The sequence below is a fragment of the Antechinus flavipes genome, chromosome 3 (genome assembly GCF_016432865.1).
Source record: "Antechinus flavipes isolate AdamAnt ecotype Samford, QLD, Australia chromosome 3, AdamAnt_v2, whole genome shotgun sequence".
NCBI lineage: Eukaryota > Metazoa > Chordata > Mammalia > Dasyuromorphia > Dasyuridae > Antechinus > Antechinus flavipes.
The window spans coordinates 416,635,694-416,658,026 of NC_067400.1; the positions used below are offsets into that span (position 1 = coordinate 416,635,694).

A 22,333-nucleotide genomic window follows, 5' to 3' on the forward strand; every position below is an offset into this window, starting at 1 on the left:
TACCTTTCTCCTACATTCTGATCATAGTGGTGTGACTTCCTAGTCACAAAAAAGGCCCATTCACATGGAGTTAGGGCTATTCATATTTGGCAGATACCCTAGGAGTGGTACTCACATGCTACCTAGATACATTTCCATATGGAGATAAAAGGGCCTGGTCTACCCAAACTAAGCACTGGTTAAGAAAACCTTTTGTTAACTGCTGAATGACTTACAAGCGCATCATTTTATTTTGACATTGAATCTGAATAATAAATGGATACCAGGCTAAATTAGGCTTTCCTAGATTATAACATAGTCAGATAGGCAGTTCATTGAACTAATCCATAAGTAAGTAAATATAAACTGGATAAACATTGGAGATGAAAAATAAACTGGGTCCATTAGAGATCAGGGTAGATCACATTTGAAAAACTATGTAACTTTCCATGATTATAATCTGCTCTGAAACACAAAAGACAATCTATGTAGAAAAATTAACCAGGCAATATCAGAAGCTTGTGCATCAGAGACTACCATGCCCTATAAAGTAATTAAAACATCTGTGGTAGATGTGGTTTCAATAACTTGCTAACAATGATGTGAAAAGTGGTATGAAAGTCTTGATTGATAATATTGGTGACTAGAAAAGGAGGTGGGCTTATGCAGCAATAATAGATGGTCACCCTGAATGCTACACTGGTATTTGTAAAATATTTTTAAAAATCATAGCAAGGTCTCAAGTGTCTAGATCCTTTATAGAGGATAAATGGAAATATAAAAAGAATGAAAAGGCATGGAAGGAATGCAATCAGCCACACCAATCAGAGTATTCATACTTATATAAGATCAGGGTATTACACATTCATCATCATCATCAATAATAATTACATAATAATGCTTTATAGGTACAAAATGAATTTGTATACATTATCTCATTTAAACCCAGCCTACCCTGAAGTAGTATAATATTATTTTGGTTGCTATTAAAGTTTACTACTAAACTACTGTAATTTATAAGATTAAAATCCTAAAGGGAAAGAGCTAAAACAAACATGTAGGTTCAAGTATAAGCTATCAAATGGGCTAAATAAAAGGTGTTAGTTCTGGTGCATGGCTATAGTTGTGAATGATTTTTGGAAATATAAAATGTATAACATAGCAATGCCTTGTTTAACAAATAAAACATACATAATTAAGAAGTTCAGGTTAAATATTCATTAATGTAGTAGCATACTTGCTGGGGAAGATGTAACTGTCTAGAAGGCAGATATTTTTGATTTGATACCTATTAAAAACTTAGATGGGAAGCTATGTGGCACAGTGGATAGAGCACTTGACTTGTAATTAGAAAGACTCATCTACCTGAGTTCAAATCTAGTTTCAGACAGATACTTACTAGCTTTGTGGCCCTGGAAAAATCAACTTAATCCTATTTGCCTCAGTTTCCTCATCTGTAAAGTGAGCCAGAGAAGGAAAGGGCAAATCACTCCTGTATTTTTGTCAAGAAAATCTCAAATGGAGTCACAAAAGAGTTGAACATGAATTTAATGACTAAACAGTAAAATACAAAAATTAAATGTTTACATAGAAAAAGGCCCCTCCAGACAAAGATAATTTTTGACAACAAATATTATGTTATTTTATCTCCGTTTCCTCTTCTTTTCAAATGTAAAATGGGGTATGAACTAGGATTCTAGGACTTAAAAAAGAAAGCTTAAGAAATTATGTAGTTCAGGAGTTCTTAACTTTCTTTTGAATCATGGACTCTTTTGTATAATCTGTGAAGCCTAGAGATACCTCAAAATACTGTTGTTTTTTTTAATATTTTATTTTTCCCAGAAATTACATGTAAAAATAATTTTTAACATTGTCTTTAAATTTTGAGTTCCAAATTCTATCCCTCTCTCTCTCTCATTCCTCCTCCATGAGATGGTAAGCAATTTTATATAGGCTATACATGGGCAATCATGTAAAACATGGTTCCATAAGTCATTTTGAGGGGGGAAAAAAGAAAGGAAAAGAAAAGAAAGCAAGTTTTCAGTCTATTCAGATGCCATTACCTTTTTTCTTTGAAGGTAGAAAGCATTCTTCATCATGAGTCTTTAGGGATTGTTTTGGATCATATTGCTGAGAATAGCTAAATCATTCACCATTGATCATAATATAATAATTACTATTACTGTGTACGTTATTTCAGTTCTCACTTCAATCTCCATCAGTTCGTGTTATATTACAACTATTTAGCCATTCTCCATTTGATGGGCATTCGTCAGTTTCCAATTCTTAGCTACTACAGAACTGCCATAAATATTTTTGTATAATAGGTATACCTCAGATAAGAAATCTGAACACTAGCCAGGTAAAGTGATTTGTCCAAAGTCCACAAGAAGTAAAATGGAAAAGTCAGGCTTTAAGTTCAGATGACTTGCTTCCTGCATTGGCAACTGTAACTATAGTGATCCCCTCCAAACCCTCCTGGCTCTAAAGTGAAGCTCCAAGTCAGTCATTACATAAGCAGGCATATTGCAGTTGTTCACCCTACAAATTCCAATCTGCAGCATCTTCAATCTTATAAAGGTTTTGGTGCCCTCTTTATTATTTTCACAAGTCAAATTTAATATTTTGTTAAAACCAACCTAAAAATGAATAACATAAATGCACAAGGGGAAGTAGTACACCTTATCTGGATTGGTAGATTACACTGAGAAATTACACAAAACATTATGATAATAAATTATATGATATAATGAAAATAAAATGGAACCTAAAAGTTGACACCTAAGATTCAAATCCTAACTGCCACTAACTTAATTTAAACCAAGTCACTACTAATTTAAGCCCCTTTCCTCATCTATAAAATAATGGGTGTCAGAGGGCTTTTCCAAACACAAATGATAAGTACTATGTGCATACAATAAAGGGAGCATCAGCTTAATACAAGGATGACTGATTTAAAATTTTTTATTTATCAATCTACATTTAGGGGAACCACACAATTATACAGAGTATTTTTTTTTAATTAAAACTTGAGCTACATAGGCCAAACCTGGTACTCTGAATATATTACATTCTTTCTTTCTTCTGTGGATTATTTCTTCAGTGTGGGGATTCCCTCCACCAATTCAGAAAAGAATCCCCTCCCAATTTCAAACTTTCTTATTCCATATGACTTGTCCATAAGACCCCAGAAGGATCCTACTCAATATTCTTGAGACCTTCTTTTAGTTTGTCAAGAATCAATGTGCATTAGAGTGCAATGTCCTCTAAATCTTCAGAGATAGAAAGATAGAAAGAGGGATCAAAACTGTAGTTTCACTGATCCAGAAAATTGCATTGTACCAATGCAAGCTGACACCTTCCCAAACTGAGATTTAAACACTACCTGCTTATCATAAATGTCTAAACACTTAATTTTCTGTTTTTTCCTAATCTTTTCTTCCACTGGTAGAATGAACATAAGAATGAAAGTTCATGAAACAAAGAAACAAAAACAGCTAAGGCAAAGTGTTCTCCATCTTTACACTCTGAAGAATATAAAGAATAAATAATATGCTCTGAAGAAAATAAAAAATTCAGAGGCAGTTAGATCAAGGGTAGGATTTGGAAGTACAGATAACTGAGAATGCAAATATTCAGTTGAAATTAATTTAATAAGGCTGAAATATCTTTTTCCCAAAAAATACTGGAAATCAATGTGTAGAATGCATTAGTCAGTCAATTCTGCAAACAGCACATTTGTGCTATATAAAGTGCCTTAACAGAATACAATAAATTAAAGAGTAATGTGTAAATCTTGAAAAGTTTCTTGTTATGGGGCATGATAGCACATGCCTACAAACCCTATGGATGGGGAGGCTGAAGCCAGTGTGTTACTTGAACCCAAAAGCTTTGAGCTATTGGAGGTTTAAAACTAATCAGGTATCTACATTCTGGCACTAGCATGGGGGTCCCTGAGGAGGGAAGTAGAGAGAGAACAAGCTGCCAAAGACAGGGTCAAATTTGGCCTAAATCAGAAAGGGATCAAATTGAAAGCTTCTATGCAAAGTTGCAGTGGGATCCAAACCACTAGTGGCAACTACACTTCCAGCCTGGGGTGGGGGAGGGGAAAGGGGAGAAGAGAGAGAGAGAGATTGAGAGTGAGAGACAGAGACAGATATAGAGAGACAGAGAGTAGTTTCAATATATATATATATATATCTGGTAATTTCTATTTAAGTCTCAGATGACTCACTTTTTTAAAAGTCTGCATCATTAAAGAGTGTATTTTCTTACTATAATTAGAAACATTTAACAATACTGCATAATTATATAATGAATCTATACTGCAATGTACACATTTTGTGCTTACACAAAGCATTAGAAATTCAGCTTGAAATTCATAATTACTTTGACAGTAACATAATATTCAAGTTTACTAATTCCAAGTAATATTTATATGTTCTATGAATAAGTATATTAGTTGAAATTCATATAAACTACTTTTTTTCAGTATCCCCAAAAAATAATGGCTTGATAGTTTTATTATAATAGTCAAGATGAAATTTCACTTACCTGAACATTACTAAAATGATAAAAATCTACTGAACTCAGATTTGCTAGATTTAATAAGCTTAAGACTGATTTTAAAGAATATCTTTGAACACGGTATGTTCAGAAAGAGCTAATATTTGACTCATAAATTTTCATTTCATTGTTCACATATTGAGAAAAAAGGCTAGCAGCTCTGTTTACATCAAAACTTTTATTCTGAAGGACTGATTCCATCTCCTTGAGCATTTCTTTCTCCAGTATTTTCATCTCTTCCAGCATTTTTCTGCCTCTTTCCTAAAAGAATAATTTTAAAATATTAATATAGTACAAGATTTTAAAAGATCAACAAATACATTTATTCTAGCCTCCCATCTATCAATCTCTTCATACGAGATTCATTTTAGTTTCCAAACAATTTTCATGGGTCTCTCTCCTTCCATCATTTGAAAACAGAAATAATAAAACAACAAAAAAACTTTTAAATTGCTGCCATTTAAGACTTATCATACAAACAAAACAAAACAAAACAGAAAACAGAAATAGCCACAGAGAGAAATCTAGGTAGGATAGGTTTTAAATTCACACTTCTTCACCAAGATAGAAAGAAAAGGAAAGAAAAAATTTTAATGCATTTTTTAATGCAGGCTTTGAAAACATCTGTGGCTTCCCATTTCTGAAACCATTTTTAAATACATTTTTCTGAGATTAATACAAAATGTTTTTCTAGATAGATGTATTTAATGAAAAATTGATATTCAGATATTACAGAAGACTTAGGACTGCTCTTATGTTATTTTTTTCCACACAACAGCTAATTGTATAATACTTAATGTTTGCCTTTGTGTTATATTCCCCTCTTGTGAGTGATATAGTGATATATCAGGAAAATGTCTCAAGTATCTTTGTATCTCACCACGAGCCCAGCATATTTATTTCCATGACTACAGGGCTTAAAAATAGTTAACAAAAATGTGATAGAATGAAAAAAAGAAATATACAAGGGAGAAAATTATTTCCAAATTTTCCAGCTGGAAGTAAATTAGGAATAAAGCCTAACACCATTAGCATATGCAAAAGTGCAATGCAAAAAAGTTAAGTTACTTGCCCCAAATCCCACAATCAGTTAGTAACAAAGCCAAGATTAGGGCCTATACACCCATCTTTCCAATACACCACATTGCTATTCTATAGTTAACACACACTAATTGTACCCTAAAATGTTAATAAATTTTAAAATATTCCTAATTTTTAAAGGCAATTCAATATTATTTGAAAAATATCATATTAATTGATAAATTCTTTTAGTCTAAAAAGAAAAAGTATTAATAAAGTCAACAAAGACTACCCTTGTTGTGGAACTCCTACTCCTTTAATTTCTTCTGAAAAATATAAATTATACATAATCACCTGCACGTGACATTACTCTAATTTTTGCTTCATACACTATAATCGCTTCAATAAATTTCCATTCCAGTTCTGCTATACTTCAGACTTCTAGGATACTGAATTAAGTTCTGGGTACCCATTTTTAAAAAGATACCATGAACTCATGCTATATGAAAATCAAATAAAGTAATGGGATGTTTAGCCTGAAAAAGAGAAAACTTCAGTGGAAGATGACAGCTGCATCAATTATTTGAAAAACTGTCATGTGGAAGGATTAATCTTCTGCTTCATTCCAAAGAGCACAACTTGAAGCAATAAATGGAAAAATTCCTAATAACTACAGCTATCTGAAAGTAGTTGTGATGCCTTGGGAATGGTGGTTTCCATTTCAAGCAAAGTCTTTATGAACATTTTTTAGGGTTTTTGAGAATGAATTCTGGTTTGAGTATAGGTTAGTCTTAAAGTTTGAAGTCCTGTCCAAAAATGAAATTCTGTGACTCAAGAAAGGCATTTTCAAAATTTAATTAAAATTGGGAAATGAGTGATAAAGAAAAATAAACGGTTAATACATAAATTAAGAATCAACTTTTCTGAACAAAACTGGTTGAATTTTTTTCCCCACTTAAACTGACCAACCTGTTTTCGCAGAATCCTAAGATTCTGAAGGGAATCTCAAAAGCTATCTACCTAATCTGGGTTGTACCTGAGTGAGAATCCTATCTATAATATACTTGTCAGAAAATTATGCAGTTTTTGCTTAAAGATTCACAAGAAATTCATCCCTTTGTGTAGCATCTTATTCCCTTTAGGAGAGAGCTATTTAGGGTAGAGAGTTTTTCCTAACATCAAGCTCCAATTTGCTTTTCTGAAACTTTTCTGTAAAATCACTTCTGGAGCCAAGTAGAATAAGGTAAATCCCCTTTAACTTGATTCTTTTATATGTTCCAACAGAATAATCATGAACTCGGCATAGACCAACATCTAATACTCTATACTAAGAGAAGGTCGAAATGGATTCATGATTTAAATATAAAGGTGATACTATAAGCAAATTAGGAGAATAAGAGATAGTCTACCTCTCAGATCTGTGGAGAAGAGAAGACTTTGAGATCAAAGAAGAATTAAAGAATATTATGAAATGAAAAAAAATGGATAGTTTTGATTACATTAAAATTAAAAAGTTTCTGAACAAACAAAAACCAATCCAAGATTAGAAGAGAAACAGAAAGCTGGGGGAAAATTTTTTTTTCTGTTGCTGATGAAGGCCTTATTTGTAAAGTAGAGAAGAGAATTAACTCAAATTTATAAGCCATTCCTCAACAGTTAAATAGTCAAAGGACATAGAAAGGTAATTTTCAAATTTCACACACTCAGACTGGCTAAGATGGAAGGAAAATATAATTATTAATGTTGAAAGATATGTGGGAAAACTAGGTCACCAATGCATTGTTGATGGGGTTGAGAAATGACCCAACCATTCTGGAGAACAATTTGGAACTATGCCCAAAGGGCTATCAAACTGTACATGCCCTTTGATCCAACAATGTCTCCACTGGGCCTGTATCCCAAAAAGATAATAAAAGTAGGGAAAGGACCAAATGTGCAAAAATGTTTGTAGCAGCTCTTTTTATAGTAGCAAGGAACTAAAAATTGACTAGATGCCCATTAGTTGGGGAGTGACTGATTTAAGTTCTGGTATATGAATGTAATGGAATATTATTGTTCTATAAGAAATGATGAGCAGCTGATTTCAGATAAAAACCTGGAAAGACTTACAAAAATTTAAATGAACTTACATGTTAAGTGAGCAGAATCAAGAGAACACTGTATACAGCAACAATGAGATTATGTGATGATCAACTGCAATGGATTTAGTTTTTTTCAACACTGAGGTAATTCAAGGCAATTTTAATAGACTTATGATAGAAAGTATCATCCACATCCAGAAAGGGAACTATGGACACTGAATGTGGATCAAAGAATAGTTTTTCACTCTTTTTTGTTGTTGTTATTTGTTTTCTTGTGTTTTTTTTTTCTCTCATTTTTTTTTTTTTTTCACTTTTGAACTACTTTTTCTTGCACAGTATAACAAACATGGAAATATTTGGAAGAATTGCACATGTGTAACTTATATTGGATTGCTTGCTGTCTTGGAGAGTGAGGAAAGGGTAAGAGGGAGAAAAGTTTGGAACGGTGAATGTTGAAAACTATCTTTACATGTATTTGGAAAAATACTATTAAAAAAAAAATCCAAATTTTAAAAAAGAGAGAGAACAATAATGACCTCGTAAGTCTTCTTTTCTCCAGGCATTTTTTCCTACCAATCCTTTTATGGTATAATATTAAGGCCTTTTACATCTTGATTGTCTTTCACTAGATACTTTCTAGATCATCTAAATTCTTCTAAAATGTGCTGCCCATAACTAAATGCAAAACTCTAGATGTCTTCTGGACAGGGTATAATACAGAGAAACTTTTACCTATTAGTCCTGGACAATATTTCTCTCTGGTGACTTTGAGAATAATGAAGCCTTTTTGGTTGCTAAATTACACTGTTAAAATCGGTACTAATCCTAACTCTAAATATCTAAAATCTCTTTCAGACAAACTGCTGTCCAGCAAAATGTTTTGCAATTTTATATTTGTGAAGATGATTTTTGGACTTGTGTAAAAACACTGTGAAGCCCATTTCTTATCACCATTGTTTTTTACTAATTTAAAGATAAATACTATGTCAGAAAGAAACATAAAGAACATAAATAACATGCAAAGGAATATTAATATATTCAGAAAAAAAATAAATGTCACATTAGAATAATAATCCATCCTACCCAATATTATCTGTTAATGCAATAACAAGGGATACTAGATAACAGATGGTCCTATCTGCCTTTCAATCACTTTTAGGCTAAGGTATGACTTTAAGTAAGGTATATGTCCTATGTCACAAATATCCCATTTCCCTCAAAAATATATTAGAAAATGGATATCTGTAATTTCACCAAACTCTTTTTTGAACCTATTTATACAAGTTGAAAAGTCAAATTGGTGGTTATAGATGAAATACTAATAATTCTTGAAATAGACTATAAGCTCCATTAAGACAGATCCTTTGTCTAAAAGAACTTTGCATCTCACCACCACAATGCCTATGGACCTATAACTGGTTTTGTACAAAATAGACATTTAATAAATGTCAAATTAAATTGAATTTCACACCTTATTGGAAATTATCATTTGTACTGCCTCTTCATGTTTTCGGTAAAGAGGATGTCTTCTGTCAGGCTTATTCTGAAAACGTGGCTTCTTTTTAACTGGATCTTCTTGTCCAAATGTTGGTGAGCTAGTATCTAGTAACTCAGTTATATTTGGTACAAAAATGAATGGTTTAAAAACAGATCTAGAAGCAAAAAAAAGAACAAAGTCTTTATTAAAGGCAATCAAGATATAAAAGCATTTAAAACATTCATTTTCTCCTGTTATTCTCTCTAGGAAAGTTTCCATTAATAAAACTGTGTTTAACTTATATAACCAAAAAACATTAAACATATTCTCTTCTTATAGAAACAAAGTGTTTACTACTGACAATTATATGTTCATAGAGGTAAGACTAAATATTTACAAGATAATATATCCTATATTTTAAACTGTTTAAAAATTCTAATTAAAATTAAAATGATATTAATTTAACTAAATTTTAAGTTTCTTTTCCCTATCCCTTAATATCCCCCACCTCTAACTTCACCTTTCAGGATCAGGGGTTCCTGTAAAGAAATGAATGCATGGAAGGGTAGGATCTGTAGGCAAAATAGAAACCATGCTGCTAGTAGTCTGAAATTCTCCCTCCATATTAATGCCACTTTCTTTATCCCGAAGAATTTCCATCATTTTTTCAGAAGTCATGCTTCCTATTGAAAATGTGAAAATTAAATTAGTTATGCAAATATATTAACAAATCTTAACTCAGTTTGACATGACAACAATTTACTTTACAGACCTATATAAGTAAAACTCATTTTCCCTAAGTCCCCCTATCAGAATAGAAGCCACAACAAAAACCTATAAGAATTAAATCTATAATTAACTCAAGTCTTTCTTACATATAAGAGACATATAAGTCTCTTACAGAGAAATCTGTTCATAATTAATAACATGAAATGTTGGTCTTACTATAAACACTACTTAAGATATTAACAAAATGTAGTCTCTATTATCAAATCTGCTACATGAAGCTCATCAAGCTTATAACCAACTAGGAATAAATTTAAGAGACGTTAGCTATATAAATTATTATAACTAAGACAGAACTCCCAAAAGAATAAAAAGCAAAAAGGGAACAATACAAAAAAAGCAACCATTCCTATTTTACACATGAGCTAGGAAGAAAGTTATTTAAGTAACAATGATTTTAAGATTACTATTTAGTCATTTTCCAAACTTTTCTCACTTGGGAGCCAAATAATAAGAAAATGTTACATCACAAAAGTCCCTTCCTTTCTCAAAGTGGGAAATGTTAAGTCTATGTCTGTGATAACTTCAGTGTAATTATTATTCTTAAGAAAAAGAATAGCTAATATTTGTATAGCACCTTAAAACTTTACAAATACCTTTACGGAAAATCTCTCTTTTAATGCTCCCCATGACCCTGAGAGATAGGTGCTATTTTTATTCCACTTGGCAAGTGAGAAAACTGAGGCTGAGACAGATAAAGTAATCTGCTGGGTTATATCACTAAGAAGTGTCTGAGACAAAATTTGAATCCAGAATTTTGAGTGTCACGAAACGCAGAATATACACAGTCGGGAAACAAAGGGAATAAGATGTAATAAGGACTGGAAAGATTATGAAGAACTTTAAAACATATACAGGATTTTATATTTGTTCCTAAAGATAAGGAACCAATGGAGTGTTTCGACTAGAGAGGTAATATGATCAGATTTGCACTTTAAGAAGATCAATTGAATAGCTGAGTGAAGAATGGACCAGAATGGAGAAGGGACGTTAAGGAGGGAGACCCACCAACAAATTACTGCAATCATCTTGAAGTGGTCTGTATCAAGACAATGTCAGTGTGAGAGGTAAGAAAGTAAGAGTATACAAGGGATATTAATAAGGTAAAATGACATGTTGGTTGGTTCTTTCCTGTGTTAGAATCAAGGTATATTGTGTTCAACTGTGGCTGATCAGACTAATAATGAGCTCGGAATGCTCTGCCACAGGTTGGGCACAAATAGTTCATATGAACATTTGGGGTGAATTCTCTACCTTTGTGCATCTTGCATTTTTTCTGAGCTACATCAATTCGGCTTTTCTCATAAAGCACAGCCCTTTCTCTGATGGGAACATGCCAAGTTTGGCAGTCCTGTGTCAGTCTCCCAGGTTGTGCAATCAATTCTAAATTTCTCAAGACCTCCAGAATGTCCTTGTATCGCATTTTCTGACCACCATGTGAGCACTTGTTCTGTGTGAGTTCACCACAAAATAGTCTTTTTGACAACTTTTGGCATTTGAACAATGTGGCCAGCCCAATGGAGTTGTGCTCTCTGCCAAAGATGACAGGTCTTGACCAATCCACCGATTGGATATGGATGTGAGAGTGTGAGGAATAAAGGACTTGATGGAAAGCTTGAAAGATGGGAAGAACAATGGCACCTTCCACAGTAATAAGATCATACAGGTGGGATATTTTAACAAAAAGAATGAGTTCAGTTTTGGATATGGTTTATGGGGCATCAGGTCTAATACAAGGGAGATTAGGACTGAATAACAGATATGGAAATCATCTAAATAAAGATAAGTGAAACCATGGGAGTTGACAGATCACCAGGTATAATAGTTTAGAGGGAGATGAGGGTCCAGAACAGCTTTGAGAGGCCTGCATAGTCAGTGATCTGAGACAGATGAAGAGGAAGTAAAGGAGAAGAGTCATCAGACAGGCAGGAAAAGAACCTGCACAAAGCATTGTCAAACAATTCCAAGGAGAAAAAAAAAGAATCAAGAAGAAGAGGATGATCAGGGCTATCAGAGGCCACAGAAAGATCAAAAGGACAAGCAGCAAGAAAAGGTCATTAAATTTAGCAATTAAGAAATCCTTGGTACTTTGGGGAGAGCTATCTGGGTTGAGCAATAAGGTCAAAAGTCAGATTGCAGAGGGAGAGATGAAAATAAGTGACGACACCTATTGTAGGCAGACTTCTTAAGGTATTAGCCACAAGGGGAAAAGAGATACAGGAAACAGTGAGGGTCTCTTGAGGATGGGTAAGAGAGCCATAGGAAAAGCTGCTAAGAAGAGTGGAATGGTAAATCAATTAGGGAGGTGTAAAAGGAATGCTTTGCGCCTCAATGAAGCCTTTGAGATTCTGTAACACAAACTTGTAGTGGACCCAGTCAACAGTTTCATGGTTTTCTCCAGCTTTGTTCAACAATGTGTATGTTGAGGCAAAAATAGCAGCTAGTGGGAGTAATCCAAGGCTGAAAATTGGCAGGGCAAGATTTTCAATAGGATAAAGAGACAAGAGCTTCTGGAGAAGAGGACAGTAAAAAAGTAGAAATGGTTCATCAAGGGTCAATATTAAGGTCAACAAAGTGTAGCCTGTGCAGGAGAGATGGCCTGGGAAGAAGGGGATCAGGATGAGGATAAAAAGCATAGTTTGGAGAGGAAAAGAAAATAAGCCATCAATGGCTTTAAAAATGCTGAGAAAATAGCTAATTGTTCTCCATAAATTACCCTATTACAAGTGAAATTTATTTTATTATTATAAAATCAAAAGCAAAAATTTTTTAAATATATATTGGGCAACTTCTAAAACAGTTCTTAATATTTTTTTGAAAGACAGACAAAGCCCAAACTACTAAAAACACCAAACAAAAACCTATGAATCAGGTAGATAACAGGAACACCCAGTGTGATTTTAAAGAGATTGAGACCTAAATTCCTGAAAATAAGGATTTATAATGAATACAGTGACAGAAACATAACACTCTTATAATACAGGTATTATGAAAATGTCTTCTCTATTCAAAACCTACAATTCTCGAAATGAAGGAAGGATTTACATGATCACAAGAGCAGGATAGCTATAAGTAATACACTAGCAAGCATTGAATAAGTACTAGGGCTGTGGTGGTAGGGTTCAGTAAAATGAATAAAAAACACAGGGGTGCAATTTCATTGCAATTTAAACTAGTTATTTCAAATGCATGAGTGAATGTATTTGCAATTTGGATATACATGCAGCACAGTTAATAGCTACCATGAAGGAACAGTTGGAAGAGAAACATAGCAGTCTTGGTCTATAGAAATCTAAAGAAAAGTTATAGTGATTACCAGAAAATTGAATGCTAGAATGAGAAAAAGGCCTTTCCTCTTTTGAAGATTCACAGTGAACTATATGAATTGTCTTTTCTACACAGAAAATTTTTAAAATTAGATACCATTTTTTTTTATTGCAACTACCTATGAATTAAAAAGAAATTCACTTTCCAATTAATTTTGTAATTAAACAATTTAATTTCAACATATTACAAAGTAGATAGTGAATTCAAAGCCCTTTTCTTTCCTCCGTCAATTATCCTAATAACATGATTTTTTACACTTCTTTCCCAGTTCAACAAGTGCTTGACGGTTCTAATTCCTAAGCTAAAAGAAATTTACTGTCATAAATAAACAGTATAATCCCTCTAACACAACCTAAACAATTATTCTACCCAAGCTTCTAGAAATGTGTATAAACTCACAAAAATAAACAACAAAGAAAAGTGAATTTTGAAATCTTTCTAAATGTAATCTACTTCTAACAGGTTAAAAACTAGATAACCTGAGAGTTGATTTTCTAATTAAAGCATCGACATTACTTGAAAACATGTATATTAACCAAAAATATGTATAAATCTTACTTCATCAAAACTGAAAATAGTCAATCTGTGGTTTTTAGGCACCTATGATATTATGGAAAAGTCTAAACTATCAGTCCAACAAAATAAAGCAAAATAAAGGTGATCTCAGCCTATGTTCACAGTTATTGAGGACAGAGAGAAAATAAAAAAGAAAATGAATGACTTCCACAATACAGTTTGTGACTATTCTTTTTCTTAAAACCTCTTGAATAGTATTGCTAGAGAAGCCCCTATATCTTTTTCCTTCAGATTTGACCTTTTTCCCCCAAAGAGGTAATCAATATTTTAGTAATAGAGCCAATGAGACAGAAATGAAACAATACTCAAAAACTAGATATAGTAACTGAGAAAATTAATTTTAAAACATTCTCTAAAAGCCCTATTCTTCAAATGGAAAAAAAAATGAATTTCATTTAAGCAGCATATTTATACAATAATTTTTGTAAAATAAATTGTTCACAGAATGTTTCCTGTGAAAAGCACTTATTGATAATATTAGCAAAGTTATGATATCTCTTTTCAAAACAGCAAAAAATATGAAAATATTATGGTACATTAAAACATTCCATCACTAGTTTTTATTTTTCCTCATACTTAATAGTAATTAACACTAAATACTAATGAAGAAAGTAATTGTCCCTGACTATCTCACTCACTAAAAGCTAAATTCTGATTGACTTTTAGAATCAATTCGTGCTTCAGCCAATGAAAGAACATGTAGGTCACAGATACTATGGTTTTTATTATCTAAACAAAACTGACTCCTTTTGGTGAAACTCATTTTTTAAAAAAAGAAAATATCTGTCATTCAGCAATTTGCTAAAAGATAATTTTTCTGGCATAATTTTGGTGTTCAGTACATTGGAAATTATTACATCAGAAGCAGCAGTTGGCCTAGAGAATAATGAAGTTTTAATAAATTTGTTTATAAGTCCTCATAAAGACTTTTTATCATTACTATATAGGAATATACAAATGCTTGCAAAAATTTCATTCAGATGTTATTTAAATAAAAAAGATTACCTTTATATTTGTTCAGAAGCTTGGAACCCTCACAGTATCTGCCTGTTAATGTAGTAATACAGGAATTTTGAGGATGGGAATACACAGCAGTGAAGTCAAATTCCTTTTGACCATCCCACCAACCTTTTTTCTTAGCATATTCTCTCATTTTGGGATGTTCTCGGTCAATTTTGGTGGTTATACAGAGTTGATTGGAAATATTACGAACTCCCTCTGTTATTAAAGAGAAAAAAAATTTATATATAGCCAGATTGATCAATAAACATTTATTAAGCAGCTATTATATAAACTTTGCTAGGCACTAGGAATACAAAGACATAAAAATAATAGTTTTTGCTCTCAAGGAGCTTATATTACAGAGGAAAAAACTGCACGTACATATATACATATATGCCTATGTATATATATATATAATATACAAAGTAAATACAGGGGAATTTCCCATGAGAGATACTAGCAGCTGGAAGCACTGTAAAAAGCCTTGTGGTAAAAAGTGGCACAAGCTAAGTTTGAGGAAGGATGTAGATTCTAACAGATGAGAAGATACTGTGTATTCAGACAGAAAACATAGCCTATGCAAGGACATGGAGGAATACAGAAGTTCCTATGAGAGTATCAGCAGGCAAGTTAGTTTTACTGAATGAAGGGGAACAGTCAAGTTGTAAAGAGTTTTAAATGCCAAATAAAGCAATTTGTATTTGATCCTAGAGAAAAGAGCTAAGAGAGCTTTTGAAGCAGGGGTGGAGCATGATCAAGCTTGTATTTTAAGAATCTTGCATTGGCATCTGTGTCCAGGGTATACTGGAAGAAAGAGATACTTTAGAAAGAAGACCAATTAGCAGGTTTTTGCAAGAGGTGATAAAGACCTAAATGAATATGTGTTAAAACTAAATGGAATTTTGTCAACTGTTCTTATGATTTACTTCTACTCACAGAAATGTAGAACCTGAAAAAAATGTTCAAGTAAATAATTTAAAGAAGAAAATCTTATACTGAAATCTATTATTGGAAAAGTCAGTGAAAATTTGATCTGAAGAGAAATGATAATGGCTAGCAATTATACAGCACTTTACAATTTGCAAAATATTTTGTATACATGATCTCATCTCATAACAATGCTGTGAGATAGGTATTCTCATTATCCCCATTTTCCAGCACCCCGAGGGGCCCAGGTTCACACAAATAATAAGCATCTGAGGCAAGATTTAAACTCGGTTTCTTGATTCCCAGTCCTGGGTTGTAACCACCAAGTCACCTAGTTTCTCAGCTTCCAATTGTGTGATTTGGGCCAGCCATGTGACCTTTTTGCTCTCAATTTCTTTATCTTAAAATAAAGATCACTAAGATCTTTTAAAAATCTAAATCCACGTTTCTAGACTCCTACAATGTAATGTCTTTATCACTCATTATGGATCAATCATAGGTACTATTATACATTTTGTATTTTTAAAAATTTTATCCTGTATGTCTTACTTGCCTAGCCTTCCAATGAGACTGGAAGTTTCTTGAGAGAAGAAACCATAGGTTAAGAGTGCTCTTCCACCATCCAAAACACCTGCTAAGCATACATCACACATGGATTTAACTCAATATCTATCTCCCAGCTAAAATTAATGCAGAACATTCTCAAACAACTGAATTGGTTTTACTAATGACTAGGTTTTACATTTTAATGTACATAATAAAAGCCTAAAAAATCTAATCTGAGTACCTAGAATGGTCAAATGCTCAAAAATTCCTCTCCAAGTCCACACACCTTAGTATCAAGTGACAGTAGAGAACAACAATAATAAGTAATAGATAAGATCAAAAGGGCTAATTGACTAAAATATCAGAAATAGTTTATACTGAAGGAAATTACATTTCAAATTGGCCAAATATGGGAAAACAACCAAGGGGAGTTCATTTCTTTCTTCTCCAAAACATTCTTATATTACATCAGGTTTACATCTTGGACAAATGAATACCTTTCAGTCCTGAGAAGCAATCCAGTAAAGTATGAGGAATTAGAAGTATTTAATGTATCATAAAATGAATTCAACAATATGTTGTCCATACCTTCTATTTTTTCTGCTGCCCAATATTGTCCTGCAGTTTCGAGAATCCAGGCTTCATGCCTATCAGCTATTAGAAAACTATTGTGATAGCTAAATATCATACTCTCCGAACAATTTCCACCCTGTCCATATTTTTCTAGTAAATTGACAATAGTAGTAACTGCTTTTTCAGCTGTATCAGCTCTTTCAAGTCCAAGCCTAAAATAAAATTTAACATATTCTTATAAGATATTTGCATTTTTTTCAAAATTGTTGTTTGTAAGATATATATTAATCTCAACATAAATTTTTTTTAATAATTAAACTTATCTCTGTCAATAAAAAGTTTAAAAAAAAATAAATTTATCCTCTATGAAATTTGGAATTCTTACTATTTCATCTTTCTGTTCTGGAGTTTAGCCAAAAAATAATGTTTTGTACTCTCTAAGAGTAATATAACAAATATCAGAACATTTTTTAAAGTCTGGCATTATAATTTTAAAAATAAAATTAAATTTTACAAAATATAGTTTGTTTTTATTTTCCTACAAAACTCACAAATATATCTGATAACCTGACAAGGTCCATGCCAAGTAATGCCTCTTCATCGCTTAATTCTTCTCTTCCCCATACAGCTTCATTACCAATGCAAACTCCATGTTCATTGGCTCCCATTTCTGCACCCCATAACCAAGATGGCCGACTCAGGATGACAGCATATGTTTCTATCACCTGTTCAATTTCTATATAGGTGCACTATAAAGAAATTCATAGTTTAAAAAAAGAATCTGTTAATGATTTAGCAAAAGCTGAAATTCAATAGTTTTCTAGCCAAACTATTACAAAAGAAGTGTAACAAAAAGCACTGAACAGAGCTCAACAATAATTAAAAATATTACAAAATATATTTAAAACTGCTCTAAAAAATTAACCAATATATCAAATAAAAACAATCTAAAATATAGTATTCTATCCAACCACTTTGGAGAGTTATTTGGAACTATTTGCTCAAAAAATTATCAAACTCTGCATACCCTTTGATCCAACAGATTAAAAAAAAAAAAAAAGCTTATAGAAAGATTGATGAGATGTTTAGCCTATAATAGATTACTTGCTATCGAGGAGGAGATTAGGGAGGGAGAAAAACTGAATGTTAAAAATTACCTTTACATGTATTGGGAAAAACAAAAAGATATTTAAAAATGTGTGGGATGCAGAAGACCCTTACCCAAAATGACTACTCAGAGATCACTCAGTAGAAAACAGAAAAGTTGTTTATTAATATTTATAGACTATAAAGTTACATAGAAAAGAGTAATGTTAGATAAAACTTGAAAGATAAGTAAATTGCAATAGACAGAACGTTAGGCCTGGATTCAAAACTTGAATTCAAGTGTGACCTCAGATACTTCTTAGCTGTGTGACCCTGTCACTTAATCCTTTTTGCTTCAATTTCCTCATCTGTAAAATGAGCTGGAGAAGAAAATGGTCTCATTTTTTGTTTTTATATCCCTAGTACTACAGAACTCTGTACAAAAAAAGTAATTAATAAAGGCTTTTTGAATTGATTTATACAAAATATTACAAAAGTGCATATGTTTTTATTGAATTGTTTTTCATATTTAATTTCCTAAATTTTTAACTTGCCTATCCCCTGGAATACTGTCTTACAAAAAACTAATCAGGTTCTTAAGAATAATATATTGAACAAAACATTTTACCTTACCTCAAGTTTTTTTCCAGAGCCATGAAATGCAGCAGGAAAATAAACTATCTCTTGTACTTCATCAAAGACTCTATCTGAATTTTTTCCAAAAATAATCCTATTGCCAATTGTTGTAGGAGGCAAAGCCACAAATGTATCACAAGAAGTAGGTTCCATGTTCCTTATGCCAATCCTTTAAAAAAAATGTAAAAAATTAAGGAAGGAAAGTAATTTGGGAAATAAATCAAACAAAATCTAGTAGTTTCACTTGAGGATCAAGAGCTATGTAAAGATAAATTTTTGCTCATCACCTTTTAGTCAACCTAAGGAAAAGCTGCTCTAACCTTGAGCTGGCCCTCAGGTGACTGACATGCAGTTTGCCTCCACTTTGGATCTTTCCAGCTTAGTAAGCCCTTCCATAATTTGTGCTCCACTCATAGGCTTTGGGAATTCACCTCCACTCTACAATGAGACAGTGAGACAGAATTTTCGTGGAACATAAGAAAGTTGCTAAGAAGTCTTACTAAATTTCATATATTGCATCATATCCTCTCTTGTTTGAATACCTCATTATGAAGACAGTTGTGGTTTCCCAAAGCCTATGCCAGAGTACTAAAAGCTCCAAGGATGTCATTACAAGCTTGAAAGACTTCACATACAAAGAATTATGATAGATTCTATAATGGTAGTCTAAAAACCAGTCTAGCTAAGTCTTGAAAGGTCAACCTTAGGGAACACATAGGACTTACAAAGGCCCTCTCCTATGATGGGGAACAAGTCATATCTATTGGTGTAGGGAGTACTTATACTAATGAAAGCATGGATTCTTGAAGTATGAACTATGTGAATCAAAGATCATGGCATAGGATAGACGCCATTTTCATTTGTAATAATACTTTCAAATACATATACAACATCAAATACACGAGCATATATATACATAAATAACTTGTAAATCATAAATAAATCTTGTGTCTGGATTAGGAGAATAATTTCGAATGGAATATAAAGCTGACAAGATTTACATTTTATAGCAATTTATACCAATTAAATGAGAAATTTGTAAAGTATTTTGCAATAAATACAAATGATTATTATTGTTATTATACTAGCAAATCAAAAATGATGTCAAAGTTTACAAAAATTCCAAACTATTGGAATTCTTAGTTGTCCAAAATTGGCCATTGAGGATTTCAAAATGGGTGTCTCATCAAAATTCAATATATCTAAAAAAAAAAGTCATTATCTTTTCTCCAAAAAGTATAAATTTGGAGAATTTTAATTCTCTTACCTTAATGATCACTCACAGTGATCTATTATTTACTTCCTAATTTTCCTTCTAGTAGCTATTTTTATAATTCATCATGGTTTTCAAATGATCTTCTATTTCCCTCATTTTGTAAATCTGTAATGCCATATTATATACATTATAGCATTTATTCATTACTATATGAGAACTATGAAGAGGAAATCAGAAAAGTCTAGCATACTGGTGGGATCTTCTGTGGCAAACTTATGGGAGGACATTGACAAGAGTTAGACAGCAGCTGGGCAGACAGACAGTTGTCCATCTGCAGATCACCAACATATTAGGAATATCACAGATCCCTTTGGATGAATTTTTAAAAGTCTAAACAAGGAACATGAGGTTTGTGACTACATCAAGATTGCTATAGGAAAAAAAAAAAAAAGGAATTTCAGGCTCACCATCTGCTATGTGACATTCAGGAAGATCCTGCTTCTTTCTAGTCCTTAGTGTTATCATATGTAAGACCGTGATATCTAAGGCCCCTTCTAACTTTAATTTTTCTCTTTCCCTTTTCCTTCCCTACCAATATCAGGAGGAAGAGAAGCATTGGTGTGTTTTAAACCTGCTTTCTGCCTCACCCCCCAGCCTGATTTCTTTCTCACTCCTTCTTCCGGGTACTCTGATGACATTGCTTTCTTATCCAAACACCTTTCCAGTTTTAACTGTCTTTCTTATACTCCCAACTCATTGGTCATGGAACAAGAGTAAAATAACTCTTTACTTTCCACTGATATTTCCAGACTTTCTCTCTTCAACCATCATTTACCAACTTCTACTCCTTTGAAATTGCTATCTCCAGATTGTTACCCAATCAGTTCTTGGTGGTCATTATCCACTTATTCCATCTTCTTCCTTCTTCACTGAGTTCTGGGCCAGGCTCATGTTCTTTTTTCTCCACTCCAATTCCTGCTTTCACACTAGGACCCTGGATCCATACATACTGATATTCCCTCAAATATTCTAATTTTCCAATCTCTTAAGTTACTCATTTTCTATGACTTTCTTTTTCCATTTTACCTCAGCTACAAATTGATGATCACAACCTTGATCTTCTCTTTATCCACAAATATTCTAAGTTCATGCATTCCATAATGTGTTTATCTAATCACAATTTATTATTATTTCATCTTCCCCTAAACCAGTTCTCTGTTCTCATCAGGCTCTCTAATCTCCCCTACTTCTCAATATTTTCCTAACTCGACATTCCTCCTTTCCTATCTTGACTCTTTGATGATCCTATTCAACTCTACTCTTGAATCCAATTGCCCTCTGTTCTATAGCCAACCAAACTCTGCAAAACCCCCACTCCAAATTACTTCCCACCATTCTCTTTTTTCATTCCTACTCTAAGTGCTTGCTGAAAAAAAAAAAAAAATCTGAGAAATCCCAACGCAAGCCGATTACGTTCATTACAAATGCATTTCAATTACTCTCAAATTTATAAATATATAAAGCAGTCCTACAACTTCCAAATGTTTTTATTTCTCAAGTCTTTGGTGTCACAATTCCTTCAATAGTTATTTTGAAAATGACTTTCTGAGAACTTTGCTCACAGTCAGTTATAAATATTTACTAAATGCCTACAATGTTGCAGGCACAGTGCCACGGGAAGAGCACACAAAGAAAAGGCAAAAACAAAGTCCTTAACCTCAGAAATTCTAATGGAGGAAAACTGACGACATATAAAAAGAAGCCGAAAAGGGAGAGGGAAGGGCAGAAAGTTACAGGGGCGAGAAGTCCTGCAGCCAAAGCTGAGAACTTCTTTGAGTGACCTCCTTAAATGAAAGGTCTGGGAAGAGCTCTTCAATGTTCATTCTCCATCCAAAGAGGAGAGAGAGGGACGCCAGGAGACAAGGCGTCCTGAAGAGATCTGGTTTTCAGAGCTGATAAGAGTTAGCAGTGATGATGAGACACACACACACAAGCATTCATTAAGGACCTAATATGAGCCAGTGCTCTTTATACTTATTATCTTAACTAAGTTGAGGTGGCTATTATCCCCATTTATAAAGTTACATATTTATAAAGTATTTCCATTTTGCGGATGAGGAAACTGGGGCAAGGGTGAAGCGGCTGGACCCAGATCACACAACTGGGACGCATCTAAGGCTGAATTCCTCCTCAATATCACTTCTTCAAAGGAGAGGGAGTCAGGAGTCCCAGGGACAAAAAAAAATAGGTTCTCCCCTCGGCCTGGGTTTTGCTTGGGGAGCCTCCCTCCTTCAGCCCCATAGGTCCACTCGTAATCATTAAATAGTTCTCCGCAGCTTCCCCCAAACAGGCAAACACCAAAGGACCACGATGTGCGTTCCTCACCTGAGCTAGGAGTTCTCTGGAGGCCGAGACGGGGAGGGGAGGGGCGCCAGAAACCGGAAAGAGGGAGGCAACTGAGGGAGAAAGGGCCTGGGGGTGTCAATTACAGGGTCAGATTAAGGGAAAAGAATTTCGGTGGGGCGGAAATCGCGG

At 33.3% G+C, this 22,333-nt stretch overlaps 1 protein-coding gene across 1 annotated transcript; it reads right to left on the reverse strand.

Annotated features, from left to right (window-relative positions):
- Positions 1 to 1,509: 1,509 nt before the first annotated feature.
- On the reverse strand, positions 1,510 to 22,297 carry SCRN3 (secernin 3). Its single transcript, XM_051991090.1, has 8 exons — positions 22,184 to 22,297; positions 18,580 to 18,751; positions 17,428 to 17,609; positions 16,876 to 17,072; positions 14,818 to 15,030; positions 9,644 to 9,806; positions 9,118 to 9,298; positions 1,510 to 4,806 (listed from the first exon to the last, which is right to left on the reverse strand). The coding sequence occupies exons 2-8, from the start codon at positions 18,733 to 18,735 to the stop codon at positions 4,633 to 4,635; spliced, it is 1,266 nt and encodes a 421-aa protein (XP_051847050.1). The 5' UTR covers positions 18,736 to 18,751; positions 22,184 to 22,297; the 3' UTR covers positions 1,510 to 4,632.
- Between the last annotated feature and the right edge of the window lie 36 nt (positions 22,298 to 22,333).

What these genes read in the sequence shown, in the direction of transcription:
- SCRN3 (XM_051991090.1), bottom strand. Translation starts at nt 18,735, where the DNA reads ATGGAACCTACTTCTTGTGATACATTTGTGGCTTTGCCTCCTACAACA. An exon ending in GGCAGCAGAAAAAATAGAAG is followed by an intron (nt 15,031 to 16,875) that starts GTATGGACAACA and finishes CTTTAATAACAG; the next exon opens with AGGGAGTTCGTAATATTTCC. An exon ending in AAATGATAATTTCCAATAAG is followed by an intron (nt 4,807 to 9,117) that starts GTGTGAAATTCA and finishes TTATTCTTTTAG; the next exon opens with GAAAGAGGCAGAAAAATGCT.